The sequence below is a fragment of the Mus pahari genome, chromosome X (assembly GCF_900095145.1).
Source record: "Mus pahari chromosome X, PAHARI_EIJ_v1.1, whole genome shotgun sequence".
NCBI classification, from domain to species: Eukaryota; Metazoa; Chordata; class Mammalia; order Rodentia; family Muridae; genus Mus; species Mus pahari.
Genome location: NC_034613.1, coordinates 112,729,688 through 112,753,205, shown reverse-complemented (window position 1 = coordinate 112,753,205; position 23,518 = coordinate 112,729,688). Strand labels below are relative to the sequence as shown.

The following is a 23,518-nucleotide window of genomic DNA, read 5'->3' as shown; positions in this document are numbered from 1 at the left end:
AGAAAACTAGTTTATAAAGGCTTTTAAAATATCTCAAATCTTGCCTTGATTTTTGACAGTGTGAGGCCATTTCTACTCTCTAAGAGAGTTCTCTCTCTCTCTCTTTCTCTTTCTCTCTCTCCATGTATATGTGTATATACATATAAATACATATACACACAATCCTCTATGACAGAAGAAAGATTGTTTACCCTAGTTTTTGTTGATAAAACAAATAGTACCAGAATAAGATAATATATATCAGGAGGAAAATGTAGGAATTAAATGTATTCATGATGCTCAATGAGAATTTAGTTAGAAGTAGAAATAAATATGCAAAAGAAAGCAGGTTTACAAGTGGATGGTAAGACATGGCACGTGTCTGTGGAGTCGGTTTTAGCAAGCGTCACTACAGACATTCTTCCATTTGACCCGAGGTGGTGAGGACGGCATTTCCTTCGTCCAGCTTATAGATTTGAAAATCAGGAAATTGAGACTTGGGAAGGTTTCATGATGTTAACAAGCCTAACATCTAGTAAGAACCTTCTCTGCCTTTATTTTAAAAGCTTTCTTGGAGTTAAAAAATGTTTTATGATTTTTTTTTTTGTAAGCTTAGAACCATCTGTGTAAGCTGTTTCCAGGGTACCTTTTACCTTAAGTATAGCTGGTTATACCAAGGAAAAGAAATTTAAACATCTAAACAATACATATGCTATTATTTCCCTCATGAAAAATGTGTGTGTGTGTGTGTGTGTGTGTATTAAGAAATAACCGCCACATCTATTTAAGCACACACCAAATGTCTGTTTTTAAGTGGACACAAGACCTGGTACAATATAGCGTATTTGCTATCTAGGCACTTGGAAGGCAGGAGGAAAATGAGTCCAAGGTAAGCCTTGATTACATGAAACCCTGTCTCAAAGAAACAAAGAAACAAAGGCAACTAACCAACCAACCAAGCAACAGAACAAAATAGAATCATGTAGGCACAAATAATGAGCTGTCCACTATGAGGAGTGGGTGTACTAGTTATGAATGCATGAAACGGATGGAGCTCTTCTTAAAACACGGGTCAGGGAAGAGCTGGGGAGTGCTAGTCGAATTGGGGGAAGGAAGGGAGATATAACTGACCCAGGTTGAAGGGCTGTGCTTTCTGACACAGCATAGTGTTATGTTTCTGACAGTAGGGTTTGTTTTATTTATTTATTTATTTATTTAATTATTATTATTTTTTGTTTGATTTTGACAGTTGAGTTTGAAATTTGTCCTGGGTTCTGCTGGACTGGGAATCTGATAGTAGAAGGAGTGTGAGGAGTTCCCCCTCATTATTTCTTAATCTTCCTTCAGGAGGAAATTGCTGTCGTTGCGCTCACTGCCCTTGGACTTGTCATGTTTAAGCAGGCTGGGGACTTTTTTTTTCCCTCTCCCAAGTAGTATACTCAGCCAGCCAGTCCTAATTACTTCCATTTCATTGCATTTTCCAGGATCCTAATGAGGTGTGGCTTCGGTGGTGTGAGCGTGGGACCTGGTGTGAACAGTCTCAAATTCTAGTTGCAGATGCTTGACGCCCCTTTCTAGTAGAGGATAAATCCCTTCACCTTCTCTGCCATGTCATTAGGAGAGCTAATAATATTTATTCTGTTCATAATGGTAACAGGAGGATTAGCTAGTTCATGTTAGCTAAAAGGCTTTCTAGAAAAGAATAGCAACTTTTTGTGCAGTGTGTTCATTTTCAAATGCTAATTTTATTAATAGGAGGCACCTGCTCTATTACTGTCATTAAGCACCTCAGAGAAGTCTTGCTGGCTGACTGATAAGCAAAATTCTTCAGTTCTGTGCCACGAGCTCTGTAGAAAATGTAGCTACTGTCAGCCGTAGTTCCCAACTTGGGTATGTGTTTTCTGCCTGTCTAAAAATAATTCCTCTCCTTCATGGTTTCTGTAAGGTTTAGTAATTCCCCTCTCTCCAGCAACCCTTTATATTTACTGTTACTGGTTGCAGAATGACTATTGTGTCTCAGCTGTGGGGGGAAATGATCCCTTTCTATAAGAGCCCATTAAACCTTCTGGAAACCTCGTGATAAAAGGTTCCATATAAATACAAGGTACTTTAGTAATTGTTGCACTGTTGGTTCTTTCCATAACTGCATTACAGATTGCTAATGCTTTGACAATTTCAAGCTGCTGATAACATTAGCTATTTTGTGAGGTGCAATAATGGCCTTCTCATTCATGGCTGCCAGTATTCTACAGCAGACAGTAGCCTTTTGCTTTGAATTGCTGTCTTCTATATGTGTCAAATTCTATATGCCCTCCTCCTCTTCATCCCTCTACCATACAGAATGAGTTAAGATTTTCATCACAACTTTTGAATGCTCTTATTTCGTCTCACTTATGGCTCATAACATTCCCCCCCAATACTAATTTCCTGCAATGCTTTCTTTTGTCATTAGAAACTGGAGGATACACTACTGTGGGTTTCATTCAGTACCTAATAATTCGTGTAGAGGGAAGTACTCTTTATTTCAACTACAGTCATAATTAGGAGGTTGCCAATGTTAAGCAACTGCAGCCCCAATTTTGAGAAATGTTTATTGTGCCTCATTAGACCTGAAACTAGTTCTTAAAAGGTAAAAATATAATCTATGTACATGCTTGTAACAGAAAATACATGTGAATGCTATGTGTGCACATTCTTCTCTCCATTCATCTCAGGATACTGAGAGCCTACTCTATTTGCCATAGCAGAAGTCAGAGTATCTGCAGTGAAAGAGGACCACGGAAGGTCTTATTGACCTCAGACATGGAAATGATCTATTGTATTGTATCTAATTAGAAAATATCAATATTAGAAGCTAATGCACTCTCTATTTCTAAGATAGGAGACTGCTCCTTTGTCTTTTGCCAGCATGTTCACATAGTGCAGGCTTGAGCAACAATCTGGTACAAGGGAAATGGATTTAGAGGGCTATGCCAAAGACTTATTTTTTTTTAACTCTTAAATAAACTTGTGGAGGCAATTGGGTTTTAAGTGATGTATAATCTAAATAATGGGATTGGGGTTAGAACAGAATTTAGGGGTGTTGTTTTGGCCCACAGGCACAGGGCCACCTGCCACTTACCCTCCAAATATTTTGAAAGTCTTTTCAGCTGACAAGGCTGGCTCAATAGAAATCGTACTCTGCAGGCCGCCAGGGCTCTATAGCTGCTAAATAGCAAGGAATTGAGGAACTAGTAAAGTATAACCTATGGAAAAGAATGGCCCACCACAGGTTCTGGGAGTGCTGGGCCTTCTCTGAGCCAGAGGAGCTCGAAGATCCGATCACTGACTGTCAGTGCTGATGTCAGGCCTCATACGGATTTTGTTTTCTTTGTGTTTTATTGAGGATCAAGTTGATTTCTCATGTTTATATCAGTTTCATCACAACATAGCTTCTGAAATGGAAACCACTGCCTAAGTTATCAAAAGTTATCTTACTTCATGTACTAAAAAGATGGTGGCCATTGCCTCTAAATGACAGTTGAAATGTTCCCCAACTTTCCAGGGATGAAGTCACTCATTCCTGGATCCCTTAGCTCACAGGACTGGGTCCTCCAGCTAGTTCTGGGGAACTAGCTTTAGCTTGTGTGCCAAGTTTTTCCTTTCCTTTGTCTAACTGCTAGATTACACTCTACTCACTCCTTCTTTATAAGCAGCCAAGAAATGTCACTCTGAGTAAAAACAAGCATGAAAAAGGCTAATTACTTCACTGTTGATGTTATGAGTCTTATATTTGTTTTCCATTTCAGTAGTAGGTAATGCCAGGAACAGTGTTCCTGGTGGTTTTCATGTGGTCCTTGTTGTTAAGACCTGTTCCAGCTGAGTTAGTATTTAACCTGGCTGTAGTATTTAACTCCTATGTTTGTTTTCTTGGCTCCGTAGAGGATGAGGGGTAACAGTTGGCACCTGCTTGTAAAGTTCTTTGATATTTGGAGATGAAAGCACGCTGTGCTAGTGCCTGCTTGCAAAATAGCCATAATGTGTTGTGGCTTCATATTTGGAATGGACTCAGGGATCCACTCACTTGTGTTAGATAGCTACTTAATCCTTGCGTTGAGTTTGGTTTATGGGGAATGAGGTAGTTTGCCTTCCATGATTTCATTTTGTTTACTCTTAACCTGCATTCACTCCTACTGTGGCCTTATTGATTTTGTATTTTTACAAACAATAGGCAACAAATGGCTCCAGAGAACATTCTGTGTCAGAGAATATTATGTCCCATCAAAGACTTAGTGACAGGTCCAAGGACTTGTGTTTGGTTGCCTGATGGGACCATGTTGAACCTGCGCTTTCAGTATGACTTTTGCATTAGAAATGTACAGATTCCTGTAGAAAAGTATGAGGTTTGTTATGGAGACCTTTGATGGAAAAGGACATTTTGAGCTAGGAAGAAAGCACTAAGATCATTTTGGTTAATCTTACTTTGAAGATGGATGACTTAAAATTCTTTAGGAATAAAATGATCAATCCAAGGTCATCTGGGAGGGATTGACGACCATGGGGAGAAAATTGAGGTATGTGTGCGCATGTGTGTCTGCCTGCTTGAAAATATGTGCATCTGTGTGTCAGAACTGGCGTGCCAGTTTACAGAAAGCATCCAATTTACAGTGTGTGGTTAGTGGTTGCCTTTCCTAGTGGTAGGAACTCTGGGATGGTACCTTTTATTCTGTTGCCAGTAATTCCTATTTTATCTGTTGCTGTGTGGATGGATGAGTCTTTGAATATACATTCTAGCTGGAGGCATTTTTGCTTTACTGCTATGCAGAACTTACATTTTCATTTTTATGTGTTAGGCATAGGAAGCAGGAAAAAGTCATTTGTCAATTCATTAAAAAAATCCTGTGAAATGATGGTCATTTGAATATCAAAACAGTATTCAGTTTTGGAAAAGGTTCTGGGTTTTTTTCATCATTGATCAATGGACACAATTATTATTATTGGAAGTTAGCTGTTAAGAAAATAAGCAGCAATTAAAAATCACTTTGTTGTGTATCTGTTTTGGGGTTTCAGTTTCGCAGCTTGTATTGCAAAGATGAGTTAAGAGTTAACCATTTAAAGAGTGAATTGCAGTTGCAATGCCCTTCAGTTTGGTGGGAATTTTAAAGTGCAATTTAAAAGATTGTTCATTTTTCAAATACCAACCTTTAGGTCTGAAAAAAATCTCTGTTTTAATCCCAGGTCTGAAACCTTTTTATAGCTTGTGTAGTGGCCTAGGGATTTGTGCCACTGGGCAAAGAGTCTAGTCCTGGATATTTGCATTTATTGGGCTTCTTTCTCCTTAGGGTTTAAGTCTCTTCTAGTGATAAATGCGGTGCTGAGAGAGCTGCAGTCAGTCTTGCAGAGACTAGGGCACAACTCAGTGAACTGTAAAAGTAATACAAAATGACAATTAAAGTAGGGCATCCTCTGCTACCTTGAGGGCCTGACAAAGTAGAAGTATTTGACTTCGGATGTGCCAGACTTATTAACATAGAAACATAACATATCACCCACCCTACAGTCTCACTCCAAATTTCATATATCCAGGAGGATGCTGAGGATAGAAAGTAGCAAACAAAGAAGGTACTTAAGCAGCCAACACTCAAAAAAGAAATAAAAAAAATCAAACCCCACAAAACCCAAAACTCTGCACCAACTCCATATATTAAAGACAGTGTAATTTCTATTTTAGAACCACATCTTCATGCTTTCTACTCACAATGTATGAGTTCATTTTCTAGACTATGCTCATACATATAATTTTAGAGTTTCCAAGAACACAGTGAAGTAAAAGCATCCATTGTAAAATGGCAGAAGGGTCTTGAGAGACAGAAACATGTAGGGTTCCTCTCAAGTTCAAGCTGTGAGCCACCCCCAAAGAGTGCTTTGTGGTCACTGAAGTTACAGGTTAAACTCACATGTCTCAGTAGTTTATGTACAGAAGGGTTACCCACAAACAACAAAGGAAAGGTTAAATTATTATGATTTTCTGCTCCAAAGAGGGCAGTTTGGTGATACATTTCAGAAATAAGTAAGAAAGCAGTATGGTTGTTTCCGTTATAAAAGGGAAAATCCTAACCACTGGACATCTTAGCTATCCAGAGATATTCATTTTTACACACTGTAGAAAAACCAAGGTTTTACTAAATCAAGACCAACTAAGAAGTCTGCTTTTGATACATTCCTAAGGGAAAAAAAAGGCTTCTGGTTAGAGAAAGAATTTGTGAATGTATTGGGTGACTTTAAAAGTGACATATTTCCCATCAAGACCAGAGATAAAAGTTTGCTCTTGACCCATTTTTAATGTCAAAATTACATTTTCAGAAACAAATGTTGTTCTTGTCTCTTTGTTACGTTTCTGTGTTAACCTGGCTGTCTCATTAGAGATTGGGACATTTTCTAGTTAAATTAATGTGACATTTAGAGAAAAAATTCTCTCTCCAATGTTTCATGTTATTTGCCATTTAGAATACTTAGAAATGGGACTGGAATAATGTCAAACAAATTTTGATTAAATAAGGCTAACCAGGAGCTAATTTATTCACACAAAAAGGAAATCTCTGTTATTATTTCTTGAAAAGTCTGTTTCTTCTGGGCTTCTTTCTTCTACATTGAGATCACTTTGACTGATAAACTTACAGAAGTGCTATCATATGATCAGCTGAGATTGTATTAGCAAACACGGGACATTTGGCCAAAATCTATAGCTAGTTCCTTGTTCATGACCCTTGGACTTCACCATGGATGTGCATTCAATTTACTGGAGAAACTTTAAAAGTAGTATGAATTCCAGACCAATTATCTCAGCATCTTTGGTAGTTGGTACTTTTTAAAAAAGTTCCTGAGGTGATGCTTATGAGCACTGGGAGCGGAGAAACATTCTTTCAGATGTGCAAGGTGTTTCAGTTCACTACCACAAGATGGTTCTTTCTCTGGGTACTCTATGTATCACTCTATATTCCACCAGATGTGGAAAAATTGACTTGGTGTACAAGAATTAGATTTGAGTATACACCTGGACCCAGTATATATATATATATATATATATATATATATATATATATATATATATATGTGTGTGTGTGTGTGTGTGTGTGTGTGTGTGTGTGTGTGTGTGTTATGTTTGCTGTTTGCATGTATGTGTAGACCTGACTTCGATGTCAGTTGTCTTCCTCAGTTATTCTCTTACACATAGAGGCATGCTCCTCACTGAACATAAAGATCATGGTTTCAGCTAGTCTGACTAGTTAGCATGATCTGAGTATTCTCTGTATCCAACCCCCAAAGGATTACAGATAAGCTGCTTGGCCCACTTGGCTTTTGGGTGGGCTCAGGACATACAGACTCCAGTCTTCATGCTTGTAAAGTAAATGCTTTACCTGCTAAGGCATCTCCTCATCCTGAACTATAATTCTTGGGCATAAATATAGACCCATAATAAAATAAGCCTTCGTGCATAGTTAACTCAGTTGTTCTGAATGTAGTTCTGAAACCAGAATCATGGATTCTGTTCTCATGTGAATGATTCTGCTGTGTTCTTGCAATTGCAACCCAGCTACTTTAGGGATTGAGGCTGACTGTAAAGATGAAAGACAATGGATGAATTGGAATAGCCCCATTTATTCTGAGAAAGTTGGTTCTAGGATTTGTTTTATTAGGATGCAGCACAGTTCATCTGCTGGTTTGGATAATGGAACACTTACATTTGGAGCTCAGGATTCACAAGACTGGGATGTTTACTCATTAAGTGTAAAGAAGAAGGAAGACAGAGAAAGATGATAAAGTTCAATGACATTTCTCTATCTTGAGTGGCTTATCGTATCTGTTACATCTGTCAATGGTTAGCCAATCTGTGAACCTTGGTGAGAAGGGAGAATTGTGAAAGTCATTATAACCAGGACTTCTAGAATATTCTTTACTACTAACTCATTGACCACAAGAGGGATACCTCATGGTGGTATAGGAGTTAAAACTAGTGGTAGTAACACTTGCAAGATTATTCTTCTCTTCTCAAACATGTGGTTCTTGCATGATGCGTGGAGGGTCATCACAATGCAAACAGTCTTGATACCTTCATCTTTCCAAATTTTCTTCTGGAAAATAAATTTTTCTTAACATGATAGTAGTTTGGTATATTGCTCTTGATTTTTCAGCAAGGCCAACCAATACTTTCAACTTTTTTCCTATGTACCTGTAAAGATTTAGTAAATTTAGACAGAATTTATTTATTTATTTATTTATTTTACTGGAATGAAGTAAAATTTCCAGTTCTACTTACAGTGTCAGGCTCCATTGAAAGCAGTGTTGTTGTGGAATCTCTTTTTGGTCTTTTTTTTTCTTATTTTGTTTCTTGAGACAGGGTTTCTCTGTGTATCCCTGGCTGTCCTGGAACTCACTCTGTCGACCAGGCTAGCCTCGAACTCAGAAATATGCCTGCCTCTACCTCCCGAGTGCTGGGATTAAAGGTGTGTGCCACCACTGCCTGGCTTGTTGTGCAATCTCATCATGAGTATTGATAAGTGCTGTTGAATTGCTCTTTAGAATTTATGCTCTCCTGGTTTGTATTTCTCATAGTAGAAAACCAAGGCACAGAGAAATGAAGTCGTTTAAAGAAGGTTGCACAGTGAAAGAGAGAAGTAAATTGCAGAGCTCAGTCAGTCCCCCATTTTCACAAGGCAGCATGATTTTGAGGAGCTGAGAACTTCTTGTTAAATTGCATATTGCACTATCATAAAACACACTTAAGCAACATCATTTTGCCCATTGTGTTGGTAAAATGAATTTGTTCAAATGTTTTTTGATTAAGTGACTGATGAATGACTTATTGTAGCAAACACTAAGATTGTATTCCCAACACAGCTTCAAGCTTGCCTTGTCCTCTACCAATGACTTTTGTCACAATCTCAGCATTCACTTACCAATCAATAAAGTAGAAATTCGCTGACAATATGTAGCAGAGGATGGCCTAGTCGGCCATCAATGGGAGGAGAGGCCCTTGATCTTGCAAAGATCTTATGCCCCAGTACAGGGGAATGCCAGGGCCAGGAAGTGGGAAGTGGGTGGGTTGGGGAGCAGGGTGGGGGGAGGGTATAGCAGGCTTTGGGGATAGCATTTGAAATGTAAATGAAGAAAATATCTAATAAAAAATGCCAGAAAAAGAAATGCGCTGACAATTTTTATTTTTATTCTTGAAAACTATTTCTTCCAATATCATCAAAACTTGTGTTCATGCTAAAGGGTATCTAAATATTTAGATGAAAATGGTGTAAGTTGATGTTGTACAGTCTGTCTTCAAGTGAGAGCCATATAGGGACCATACACACCTGTGAGTAACTACAGGACATTGGTGGGTTTTTGTTTCCTTTCACTTCTCTCTCCCTTTTCCCCTTCTCAACTATTCAGTGTCAACTATCTACCTACTCTAGATATCTAAGGCCCTGGCCCTGACTTTTGGCTGTGTAGTGTCTGCGTGGTAGCTGGCTCTGCTGTTACTTGCCTCATTTTCTCCTCTATCAAACTGAGTCTTTGAATGCAAGCACTGCATCTAACAGCCTAGTGCCGGCAATGTCTGACAGGTAGTCATCTGAAAAGAATCTGCTATTTTGTTCTCTAGACAGCTATTATATTTCCATTTCCAGGCACTTTCAGTTGAAGCGATTGCAGAAGGCCTCTAAAGAATGGTGGGATGGCTAAACGGCAGGATGAGGGAAGAAATGTGTTTGAGCATTTGGAGTTCATACAAAGGTTCAACAAGTGCTGAGTTTTTAACATTGGGTGTAAGATCATGTTTTCTAGGATACTGACTTCAGTTTAGATGCGTCCTTGACTTCTACCCATTCTCAGGCTGTCCCTTTAGGCTACCAGGATTCCTGGTGCTCAAAAGCTGTTTTCCCATCTCTTTCATCTAGCAGGTGCCCTGCATTTGCTTTTATAAAGCCAGCTACTGGAACTGGATTAGGCAGTAGTGTTTTAATGACAGGAGCCAAGACAGAGGTTTGCTTACAAACTTCATGTTTCACATGAAAAGCTTTGGTTTCCCCCCCTGTGGACTGCCCTTCACCCTGTTTTGGGCATAATACTTGTTTGCCTTTATACCTGTGATAAAAGGAAAGCCATCCTGTGTAATGGATGCTGAGCAAATGTCTTAAAACAAAGGGAAGTTCAGAGTTTAAATCCACAGTAGGGGATTACCTTGCCGCATTTCCATATCTTTGGAATAAATATTTTAACATGTTAATTATCTACTTCTAATAAAAATACCTTTGAACTTATAGTCAATTTGATGGGCATAAAATGGTCTCCACTGGGGAATGGGAAGCAATTAGTTTCTGTAATGATTGTGAGTCATACTTTCTCTTCTCTCTAAGTGGTTACATGGTCAGTAGCCAGCCATATTCTAGAGAATGTTTATATCAATTCCACCCTGGCCTCCAAGAATAGGTTGCTTCTTTTGGAAGGAATTTGGGGACCCCCAAAGAAGGCATTCATCAAACTGCTGCCCAACTACGGCTTTGCTTTGGGTTCATTCATTGTTTTTGCACAATAAAAACAAAACAAAAAACAAAAAAACCCAAACAAAAAACAATCCTTTTAAGAAGAACACTTGGCCTCATATTATGAGTCACTTTTAACCCTTTTCTTTCTCATTGCAGACTGAAAACTATTCTTTTGACTCTAACTACGTGAATAGCCGTGCCCATTTAATCAAAAGGTAGGTTGATTTGCTTTCACATTCTTACTTCAGAGCTTGATTTACTATATATAAAAAACCCAAAACATTAATTCTTAAGACATATGTCTTTTCAGATGTGACAAGTGCCTATGTACTTTGATAGGAAATGTGGGAAATTTAGAGAAAATATAGAAAGCAAGGATCACTGTCAGTTACATCACACAAAGAGATGGCCTTGCATCATATTTATCTCCATCAAACTATATGCAAAATTAAAAATGAAATCGGGATGATGTGAGATATTTTACTTATAATTTTGGAATTAATATAAGAAAGATTAGAAAACTTTCAAAATCAAACTGATATTTATGATTTTGTTGCTACCCAGTTTAAATAATAGGTGGCCTCAACTTTTGTTCTCCTGTGGAGTTTGTAGTATGCTTTGCAATTGTTATTATTTTGACAGTTGTGAAATTTTAAAAGATACTTAAATGACAGATGAAATATCTTTTATAATGCTTTTTAGATGAGAGAGGAAAAGAACATTTTCTAATTTAATACTTGTCAAGACACTTTGAAGTGTTTTAGATGAAATCTGAAATTTGTATGATTGGTTGGTTACAACTTAGCTATATTGTGAGTACAGAGTAGAGGTGAATATTGAGAAGATTCCATTGATAAAATGTGCCCTAAATTCTTGCAATGGGGTAAAAAAAGAGAGATCAGGAAACCCTCTAAAGAGGAAGAACTAAGCAAAGGAGAGTGTGTCATGTCTAAAAGGAGCACATCACTTGACCATTCAGATGATGCCTTTATTGCTGTTTCATGTAAATAGCCTTTTGAATGGTCCAGTGGATATTCTGCTGCTAAAATTGAACACTGAGTTTGTTTGTTAAAATAATAGCAATAAAGCAGACAAGCAAACAGTATATTAGAGCTGCAGTGGAGAAGATCTGAAAATTCTATTATTTTGCTGGCTGTAATCCCATAAATTTCTATCACTGTAAGAGTGGGATTCAAATAGAAAACAAAATCCTTTCTCGTTGTACAAGAAACTCAAATTCAAATCTAATTTAATTTATGATGCAGCACTAACCCCTAAAACTATGGTAGATTTATCTGTATTGGCTTGGGATAGCTTGTGACCTTCAGTGATTACCATTAGTCATCTTAGAAATGGTTACACTTGTATTACCTGTTATAGTATAATTTGGAAAATTTTGGCATTGTTGGGAAGAATCCCCTGAACAAAAGGTAAGGCATGGAAAATTGTCTAAGCAGTTTATTTTAGGAAGAATGAAAAAGCCTCTTTATATGTACTTGTTAGAGGAGCTCTGCAGGAAAACTGCTTTGTTTTCTGCTTCAGGATTGTTATTTTCAAAGCTTCTTTCTTTGAACTGGTAGAAACAGTGGCTTGGTTGATCCTTACAGGTCTCTGGAGCTAGCTCATTCTGGGTACCTGGAAATTCTCTGACTAGGTTAAACTGATAATACAAGCCTGATTTTCATAGCCTTCTAGAAAGCTAAGACTCCTGGGGACCTGCAAATCTTAGATCAGCTTCAAATATCCACCTTACAAGGCTGACTTATGAGATAAAGACTTATGTTAAAGCATTTAGCTTTGGAGATACATGGATTTCCACAGCAGCTTTGAGTCTCACTGGAAACCTCTGATTTTGATTAATTACTTTACATGTATTTTATACACACATGCTCACAAAGACTGCATCTTGAAGCAGAATGGGCTCCTGGAGGAAATATTTCTAGATGTGGCCCTAATAAACAGTAGTTTACTTACCAGTGACAACCTGATTAATAGGAAACACACACACATACACACACACACACACACACACACACACACACATTTTTGTCAGTTTCTTTTTAATAGAACTGTGATTGTTTTGGGAAACCATGAAGGTTTTTATGGGTCAGTTGCATTTAAACAAATTCCAATACCCAGAAAGAAACAGGATGTTGGTGTGCTATCCTTTTCTGCAGAATAACTGCTACAAGTGTAAAATTGGTAGGAAACCACAGTGGTGACTAATATTAACACTGATCCCAAGGGGATCAAGCCATGGGAAAAGTCACTAACTGTCCACCAAGATGTTTAAGACCCATGTTTGTTTGAAAAATTTTCCTGGACAGGAAATTCCGAATCTTGTCCTCAGTCTTAATTTTATTAGGAAATCTCAGAATTTCTAAAATGCCAAGGGAAGTTCAACCTAGTTCTTAGAATTTGTTTTCCTATACATCTTTCTCATCTTACATTTGCTTTCTAGTTATCCAAGGACATTTCTTGGAATGTTGTCTTGGGCTTTCCTGGCCAGACTCTATACATAGATACTTTTTATTCTTTCACTCCTGTCTACATTTGCTAGTTGAGCACTGGCCACCTCTGATCCTTTCTTGTAGAAGTCATGGTTCCTATGTGAGATAATAAAATAGATGGAGCAAGATGCATTTCATTCTTCTGGTAAAAGGACAAAGGAGTTGAAAATACTACAGAAAAGACTCATTAGGAGAAACACGGGAGGAGTACTAATGCCTTCTGGTCAGTTGAGCGTTTTTGGTAAATAGGGTGATTCCATAGGACAGTTAGCACCTTAACACAATCTTCTCCCACTGTGAAAATTTCTGTTTTAGCATCCATGAGGGTAATCTTAATAGAAATCAAAAGGGGAAAATGTTTCATAGACATGACTTAACATTGAAAAGCCATGAAGAATGGGTTAGAAGGGACAAAGAAGGTCTATGGCATATTCCCCATAATCTTCTGTATATGTGCTGCTGAAGTGAGCACTCCCCACAATTTTCTGGATGGAAGAATTCTAACATTATATCTCCAAAACCCTATTCTAGGTGTTTTAAGATGAACTTGTCCCTCTGCTGGCTACCAAAACAGTAATAGAAACATTTGCATTTACACTATCATCTCTGAAGTTTAATATTTTTCTGTAACATTATCTGTAATCTGAGGATATACCCAAATTGGCTTCTGAGAGAAACCTAGATTAGCAAACTAAGGGAGTTGTGTTTCCCCCCCATCCCCCGGATGGATTTTAGTACCACTGTGTGGATCCCTGCTATCTCCTCAAAGTAAGGCAGGCCAGCTGTGCTACTTTTCTCCACAGCTGCAATGGTCTTTCCTCAAGCCTGTTCTTCACTGCTGGCTAATATCAACTCCTGGAGTGCTTTTGGAGCCATATCAAGTAGATCATGAGGCTGTAGCTCAAAGAAAACACAACGGTAATTGAACAAAACATCAGAAGCAGTTTAGAAAAGAAAATGAACCCTGGCTTCTAAGCTATGCATGGTGGTTTTCTTTACTACCAAAATAGTACCGGAGTTCTGTAGCATCTGGCATGGCGCCATGTATGTGGTCAGTACTTGGTACGTGTTTTTCAGATAAATAGGAGAAAGGAGCAGAAGGAAACATTTTTTCCATTAATTTTTTTAAAGCAGCAATTTTTGAACAATAGTGTGCATCAATAAAGGCAGTCTGTTGCTCCATCTTAGAGAAGTTCCATATATTAACATAGATTTAACAGGTGATTAGTGACACCTGTTAAATTAATCATTAGTGGTCTGGAAAACACTCTGAATCATACTTCCTTAAAGCCAGTTACAATAATCTTTTTTACTCTTCTTAGTCATAAATGACATTCTCTAGGTATATGGAATCACCTATTGGAGACTTGACCTGTATCCTTTCAGATCTTTCTGTCTTTTGCAAAAGTAACATTTTAAAGGACCCATACAGGACAGTATTAGTATAGTGTTCTTTCATCAAACACATGTATAGAACTCTGCTCTAGGGGTTTTAAGATGAGTTTGTCCCTCTGCTGGCCACAAGAGCAGTAATAGAAACATTTGCATTTACAATACCATTGAAAACAGATGCCTCTAATTTATTGTCCCACAAAAGTTGTTTTACAAGTGTCTCATCTCCCAAGAGGTACACAGGTAATAAAGCAAGTGAAATCAGCATTTTTATGCCGGGGCATAAATTGTTATTTGTTTTGGGTGAGTAGCCATTTACCAGGCTGTTTTACTGTTTGCAGCTTCTTGCTCACTGGTTCTTAAACTGCCTTACACAAATCCATTCATTAAGCCACTAAATGTCCCTACAAGATCACAGTAAGCGGTACTTAGTTTGTCAGATGGGCAAACTGATCTTTAAGTGAGTTAACTATCCTGAGGTTTGAAGGGGTAGTGACTATACCTTTGTGATTTTTTTCTTCTTTTGCTCACATCAGCAGTTCCTTAGATAATAGTAGCTAATCTTTCCCAGTCTTAATATTTTCTATTTTCACCTGGAAGCCCCCCCCTCCCCAGAAGCCCCAAGGTAGATTGCAGCATTCTGATGCATATAAAATGGATGACAAAATTTTAAAAAGGCAGATTTAAAACCAATTAGAAGTGAGATAGAGATCACCAGCTTCCAGGGCGACAACTCAGTGCAATTAAACATTATGCTTACCTTGAAGCTTTTGAGAAGCCAAGTCAAGACGAAGTGCATCAGGTCATATAGTTTTTATCATTCAATAAAGCAAAGACATATATTTGAGAGGAGATATATTTTTCTGTTTCCCAATTTTAGGAGAAGTGGCATAATGGACAGTGGCTGACAAGTGTTTACAGAAGATAGGACTATTCCTTAAATAAATATATAAATCTTATAACAATCCCATAGAATACCATGGTTATAGTATTTAATTGCAATGTGAATGAAACATTATAATACATAATAATGGTCATATTAAATAATATTAATTTCTTTGGACATCTATTTCTGTCTGGCTTTTCATGCAAAGTATCTTACTGAGTCTTCAGGATGGTCTTGTGAGGGAGATTTTATCAAGTGCATTTATCAAGGCAGGGAAATCAAGAATTAGATGTGTCACAAAGTGACGGATTACAGGTTATCACTTGCCCTAATGACTTCATCTTTGGTGCTTTTTTCTGCCCGCCATGTTACATGAATACTGGCGAAAAAATGTAGAACAGTTGTTCCCAACTGAGGGTGATTTGCAGTGTCTCCCTGGAGAGATTTTTTAATTGTTGAACATCGTGGTGCTCATCACTGACAGCTAATGGGCAAAGGCCAAAAGACCCATTAAACATCTCATAATGCACAGGATGCACACAACAAAGAATTATGTGACCTAAAAATTCAATAGTACCAAGATTAAGAAGCACTACTTGAAGGGATAGCCAATTACATTTGCCTTTAGACTATCTCATTCACTATCATATAACTCAAGCAAATTTTGGCAACTACTGAAATGCATTCAATTTAGCCTTGAGTTCTTTGGCTTAACATGGCAGCTTTTGTGCTAAAGATTTAAAGAACTTTTCATTATGTTTCACAACCAGATAATATAGGTTGAAAGCTAATATTTATCATAAAAATGGAACAGGCAGATGATTGGTTCTCTCTTGAGGTATTATGAGTGCTTGTAGGCAGGGTCAATTTTTATTTCTAAATTATAAACTTTGAATCTATTTAAATTTTGGATTAGTATATATAGCAAACCATAGAATCTGTGCCATGAAGCTAGGAATGATTAAAAAAAAAACTTTAAATCATGAGTTTCCAACTGGTCTTTTTGACCATGAAAGAATTAGAGGATTTTCTTAAATACTTCCATCCTGGTAGGTTGATGGGACCGAGCTATCTCTGTGACTTCATTTGGAGGAGCCTAGTAAACTGGACTGTTGAGTGATTTAGATTTTAATGACTTTGATGCTCAGATATATTTTCTGGAATAATTAACTGGCAGGGCAGTGCCTTACATCACCAGATTCCTCATTTTCTTAAAACCATGACTTACCCGTTACTTCTCTTGATTTTTCAGTTTTTATGTTTATGTCACCAAGCATCCAACATTTAGGTTGGTCATGTGTTAATTTTATAGGCTTCCTCTAGGACAAATGTGCAGAGTGACAGAGTGTCATTGGTCCATGGCATAGCTCTCACCATATGCAGTGAACTTTTTAATGTCTCTGAGAGGCAGGCCTGTGAATGTTCAAAGTTTAAAACATTGATTCATGTAGTTATGGAGTTTTCAGAAATTTTGTGCTTGGTCACCAATAAACTAGAAGGCTAGAGCAGCGGATGGTATAATTTGAAAGTCTGAGAATTAGAAACCCTGTTGTAGAGATTCCAGTCTAAGCCTGAAAGCCTGAAAATGAGGAGTTCTGAATATGGGAGAATATTGATGTCCCAGTTCAAGTAGTAAGGATATTCAACCTTTTGCTTATTGTTCTTTTCAGGACGTCTTCAATGGATTGGATGAATCCTACCAACATTGGGGAAAGATACATGCTTTACTCAGTTCTTCAATCTAAATGCTAATCTCTTCAGCTAACACATTCAAAGACACATTCTGAAATAAGGCGTAACTAGCTACTTGGATCGCCCTTTGCCCAGTCAAATAGACACATAAAATTAGACCAAACCCATTCTGTGCACCAATGATTTCCTCAGCTACAGCCAGTCATCCTTTTCTTTGAATTGGTCCCTCCGCCATTTTTACTCAAAACTGACAGGGGAGCCAGATGTGATATTTTAGGCTTGTAATCCCAAGATGCAGGAGAAGCCTGAAGAAGGGACTTATCACAACTTCAAAGGCCAATGTTGACTCCATATCAAGGTCCTGGTCAACCTGTGGTACAGAATGAGACTCTGTAAGCAATCAAAGAAGCAGGAGACTGACCTGGTTTTCTTCAACCCTGATCATCCTTTTAATTTTAATTACACTACCTCAGTTTTTGCCATTTTTGCTTTTGATAGTTGATGATTAGTAGATATCTCTAGAGAAACAATTTTAACCACTGACATTTCACAAGCTGAGTTTGGTCTTAGATGTGCTGCAATTGTTTTGTTTTGTTTTGTTTTGTCATCAGTGTGACCTTGTGCAAGTTATTTAACGTCTAAAAAACTGTTGTCTCATGTATAAATAAGAATATATCATCTTTTCTTTATACAGCCAATATGACTTAGAAAGTTAATGTTGATTTCTTAAAACAGTAACTCATGAACAGTAATTTCTCAGAAAACATTAACTATTTCTATTTGACTTTAATTGTATAAGAATGGGAAAAAAACCAAAATTGTGATATTCTTTAGAAATGTTTTTAGATTTCAATCTCCAGCCACCTTGCCTGCGGTGAAGCACTAAAAAAATAAGAAAATGAACATATTAGCTGTATCAGCATCCAATATTGAGAACTTCTTTTTATTGTTAAATTCTATTATCTTCTAACAGAAATGTCTCTTCTTCATATTTCTACCCTTTTGGACAATCTAGCCACTGCTGGCCTTCTTACAGAGCTGACATCATCCTGGTTAGGAAAGATTTTAAAAGCTAGATCTATCACAGTTGTAAATTGACGTACTTTCTTCAACCCAGCAGCTCCACCTTCAAGGACCTAGAGGGCAACAGCCTGAAGGATAGTGGGCATGAGGAGAGTGACCAGACTGACAGTGAGCATGATGTCCAGAGGAGCCTGTACTGCGATACTGCTGTGAATGATGTCCTGAACACCAGTGTGACCTCCATGGGATCTCAGATGCCTGACCATGGTAAGGGCTTGACCATTTTAAGTTGCAACTATGTGCTCCAAAGAACCCAGAGTCGTTCTAGACTCATTGTCCTACTTTACTGCCTAGCTTATGTTATTAGTTTGTTCACCTGTTAGCAGCATCTAGAGAGTTTTGAGATGTACAGCATCTACCTCCTTGTATAATGTTGGGGCATTTTATAAGCTGACTGCCTCCTCATTCTCTTTAATAATATCTGCACTGAGCACATAGGAAGTAAGCAGATGCTTTTTCACCAGGAATAAATGACTGTTTATGCTATAGTGCATAGATTCAGCTGATCAATTAAATTGCACAGAACATAGCTCCAATGAGAGGTGGCATTTCTTTCTCTACGAGTCTGGTTAACTTACCCCAGCGACTGTTCCCTGCTCACAGATCATGTAGTCTTTTCTGAGGATACAAAGCACTAGACTTTACATTTTGCCCACTGGGTTGCTATTCCAAAGCCTTAGAGCTATCACAGAAGTCTATGTCACCGCTTACAGGGGAGGCTCAGATAATGTGACTGACTCAATGCAAACCCTTCCGTTAGTGTAAAACGAGTCTCAGAGCACATGTAAGGAGCCACATCCTCATATACGAAGAGAGTCTGGTTTTATGAACCCATATACAAGTACTTTTAGGAAGACATGCTCTTTAAAACTGTGCTAGGCAGAAACCAGGGTATTAAAACACTAGCAGAGTTTAGCTGAGGCAGATTGTTCATATCGACTTGGGCACAAAATGTCATTTTCAATATTTTAACTGATGTAAACATGGTATGCAACCAGCCTGTCTTTTCCAATTAAGAAGTATGAATTCAATTTGGTGTTTAGGCTGAGTGAAGCTTCAGAATGCTTGGCTATGTCTTGAGAAAAAGCTAGTCTCATGCTCAGCTGGAAGCCCTACTGCTAAAAGTCTTAAAGATGAGAAAACAAAATCTGGTGATTACGTGCTGGTCTTCAGCTGTCTCATTTTCCTGTAAACATCATTAAACTCTTTTGTTTTGGTTTTCTAAATGAATCCAAAAAATGCCTGATTCACAAAACAAAATGTTTTTCATGGAAAAAAAAATTAGCCAGTGTAAATTCTATTAAATTGTCTAATCCATTCCCTCCTCAGGAGATTCACGTGTCAAAGTCTATAATATAGAGAGGTCACTGCCAATTGTACCCTGCTTCTTTCCTTAATTGGCAAGTGGTGACATCTGCAGAGATAATATACTTTCTGGGAAACCTTACTATATGACTGAGGATGAAAAAAATTAAACATTTATATAGCTGAAACAGAGGCAATTTAATTCTCAGAGGATGCAGACAGATATGTATCATTTCCTACTCATGTGTATCTCAAAGAAAGGCTTTCTTCATTTAGATCAGAAAGGTTTTTTCTTAGATGCTCTCTAAAATGAAATTACTTCAGGAAAGAAAATCGCCATAATTGATTCTCACTTTATGCCTGGCTAGACCAACATCTGTTTTAATTTTTTGTCACATTTCTCTAGGAAAACAGTATGCATCTAGGTTGCAGCTAGATGTTCTGAGTGTTTCTTCCAAATGTAGATTGAATAACAGCAAGAATATTAGAAAACGAATGTGACAGCATCCAAAGACTCCCTTACATAAATGTTGATGATTTCACACACACCCATAGACACATTTTCCTTTGCTATAGCATCTTGGCAACATCTTTATTTTTTGTATATTTGGCTTACAAGCTTATGATTTCATTTTTTAATTGTTCCAGCAATGGTTAAACCCTGACCAAAACTTGAGCTGGTCCTTTTGAGTTGGAGTGACAAAAGAGATTATACTCTTGTTTAAATCTCAGTCTTTACCTTGTGATACCAACAACTTCTTATGATTTTACAATAATACATAACTGTGTATTCTAAGCTAGTCCCAGGCTTTCTGTAAGAACTGTGTCACCTACTAACTTGGATTGATTATTAGTACTTAAAATAACAAGAGAAAAAAAAACCCAAACCAAACCCCAAACAAAACAATCAAAGAACAACAACAACAACAAAACAATCAAGCCAGGCATGGTGGCGCACACCTTAAATCCCAGCACTCGGGAGGCAGAGGCAGGTGGATTTCTGAGTTCGAGGCCAGCCTGGTCTACAAAGTGAGTTCCAGGACAGCCTGGGTTATACAGAGAAACCCTGTCTCGAAAAAAACAAACAAACAAAAAAATCAATGATTCCAACCATTTACATTTGCAAATACTATAGTATTTATTGTCTCAAAACTGCATTCATATAAGTGTATATTATTTTATGCTAGGGCTCACTAGTTGAAACACACTCACTAGGAGAATTTACCATATAATTCTGATCTTGAACTCTTCAGACAAAACTCTGAATCTAATACTTCTTTTTGTTTGTGAGAACCATTGTAACAACATACCCAATACAACCAACAAAGGATATAAAGTCTTATACCACTCTAATGGGGAGTTTGGCTTATCTTAGATACCATAACTGTGGGTATTTATGACATTTTTACTTTTCACATTAGCACTATCCCTTTCTCTGTACATGTGGAAACATGTATTTGATGGGAAGTCCCAGGAATGTCAAAATAAGAAGGATTTTTATGTACCCATGATTTTTTTTCCCTTGAGCTGGCCAAAGTGGCTTCTTATATAATCTCATTGTATTGTCAGTGTTTAAGATGGTGCAGATTATATTTGGTCCACTCCTTTTGAGAGACAGTGGAGCCCTAGGCTTTACTGAATTGCCTTAAATACCTTCAGTATTTGTTTTGATAACTTTGCTGCAGCACGTGAATGCTCACTGTGAATGACAAGGGGATTTTCTGTCTTGAGTTCAAGGCCCAATGTCTTAGTTTTCAGTAGCTTTTTCGTGAGAGTCCTCCTAGGCAGAAAAACTCTAGAATTCCTATGTTCAGTGAGGGAAGGAGACTATTTAAAAGACTTTCAAATTCAAAGGACAAGACCCAGGTGTTTAGTCACTGGAGAGTTTGGGTTGTATTTTACTTACTCCAGAAAAAACATGTGTGATATGGGTCAGAATGGCAGGGATGAAGAGAGTCTCTGCTTTCTACATCACTCTAAACCACGGCATCTCTCTTAACAAGTTTGAAACCAGGTCAGTAGGTGGGTAAACTTGTTGAGCTTAATTCCCTGGTTGCCACAGAACTCCAGCTTTATTTGCCATCCAGCATGCCCATAAATGAATATGGTTTGTGTAGGCTTGTCCCAAGTGCTGTGACTTCCTGGAAAAGAAGATGTTCTCTAACCTAAGCTTCCTCTTGACACACTATATAGTTTAGAATATTATCTCTCAACTGGTCTCAAAGCACCTTGAGAACAAGTGTTACCAACATTTAGCAAGCTTCTTTTTCTGACTTGGCTCCTGGAGTGATGGAATGCTGAGCTTGGACATCACAATCAAATCTCTTAACCAATGCATTCCCTATCTGATTTTATTCAGTAAGTTTACTATTTTCCTGAGAAGAATAGTGACTCCTTTAATGCCTAAAATTGGCAATAGGTTAGCAAGCAATGGCTGAGGCTCCTGATTTTGTTGCATAATTGAGGATATTAGCAGATTGAATCTCTTCTTAGCCAATTTTTCTCTGAGATGAGTAGTGCTGGCCTTAGTAGATCTCTTGCTTCCCTCTTACTTTTTTATTTTATTTTTTTTGCAAAGCCATTTATGGTGATGAGGATATTGCATTATGCTTAAATGTATAATCTAGATATGAAACTAAAGTTTATGGGGGTCATATCTTAGAACTGCACACTAGTTCCAAGTAATTTGTTTCAAATCACACTCAATTTACTTATGATTTTAATTATTGATTATAAATTCATCTACTGAAAAGCTGACTGTAATTGCTCTAACATGCACCTAATTTGGCGTTCACTCCAACACTGAATTGGTTTCCTTCCCATTCTAATGGGTACCAAATAGAAACAATACACAGAAACTTACAGTGATGGTTATCAATGATGTCAATCTGCCTTTCTTATCTAAGAACACCCGATACAAGATAATCATTGCTTCATTTAGGGAAGAAGGGTTTTTATTTATTATTATTATTATTATTATATTTTAAATTATTTTATTAGATATTTTCTTCACTTACATTTCAAATGCTATCCCGAATGTCCCCTATACCCTCCCCCCACCCTGCTCCCCTACCCACTCACTCCCACTTCTTGGCCCTGGCATTCCCTTGTATGGGGCATATAAAGTTTGCAAGACCAAGGGACCTCTCTTATATTTTCTTTATTTACATTTCAAATGTTATCCCCTTTCCTGGTTTTCCCTCTGAAAACTCCCATTGCCTCCCCCATCCCCACTGCACACCAACCTTCCCACTATAGGGAGGAAGTTTTAACAGCAAAGTGTTAAGTTCTGCAATTTGCTTAACTTATTTACAAAGCTTATCACCTAAATATTATTTAACGTATTTTCTGTGTAAAATATGGATCAGAAGAACTTGGTGTGCACATAATGTAACTGCTGCTACACCATTGCCATGAAAATGTCCCATAGTCTTCATTCTATACATAGACTAGTGTCAACCACAAGTACATTAAGATGTTTATTCTCAACACTCTACCAACAGTGTGGAATTTCATTTTCTTTAGTCTTTTAATGAAATTAGGATTCAGTGACTGGACATCTTTCTTTATCTCCTTATCTATCCCCCTGACTTACCTTTCACCTCACTAAATTTCCAAACACTCATTTCAATTAATCTCTTGGCAAAACAGGTAGTTCTCAGTGGAGGATATTTTGTGACATTGCAAAGCAGTATGCTGCTGGGCTTCAGAAATTGTATCTCTGACCAGATGTTCATAGAGTAATTGAAAATTCCATTTTATCAGAATAGCATTTGCTGTCAAAAAGTTTTATCTTTACTTCAACAAAGAGGTTGATTAGTTCCCATGGACCTGAATTAGCATCTTTGAGGCTAGATATACTGTTTTGCAATTCATGTGGTTATTTCTTCCTAGTTTTTCTCATATAGCAACTTTTAAAAATATCTTCGTCTTCTTACAAATATACACACTAAAATGTTTAATTACTTGAAGATAGAATCAGGTTTACAATGTTACCCCAGGCAGTATAGTATTTTGATATTAAGTATTAAGTAGGCATAAGAATACATAAACACACTAATTCTTCATTCAAAAAATAAAAAATAATACATTTATTAATTTGTGTATTAATGTGTGAGTCTTCCTCTCTCTCTCTCTCTCTCTCTCTCTCTCTCTGT

General features: G+C 37.5%; 1 protein-coding gene across 6 annotated transcripts in view; it reads left to right on the top strand.

The window, feature by feature from the left end:
• Positions 1 to 23,518, top strand: part of Pcdh19 (protocadherin 19) — a 105,352-nt gene that overhangs the window by 45,337 nt on the left and 36,497 nt on the right. For 2 of the 6 annotated variants that reach the window (XM_021187333.1, XM_021187330.2), the window contains 2 exons: positions 10,650 to 10,708; positions 18,094 to 18,263. In XM_021187333.1, the coding sequence (XP_021042992.1) occupies positions 10,650 to 10,708; positions 18,094 to 18,263 (229 nt within the window). Of the gene's footprint in view, positions 1 to 10,649; positions 10,709 to 18,090; positions 18,264 to 23,518 lie in introns of all 6 variants that reach the window. The other 4 variants (XM_021187329.1, XM_021187331.2, XM_021187334.2 and 1 more) reach the window with 3 other exon arrangements.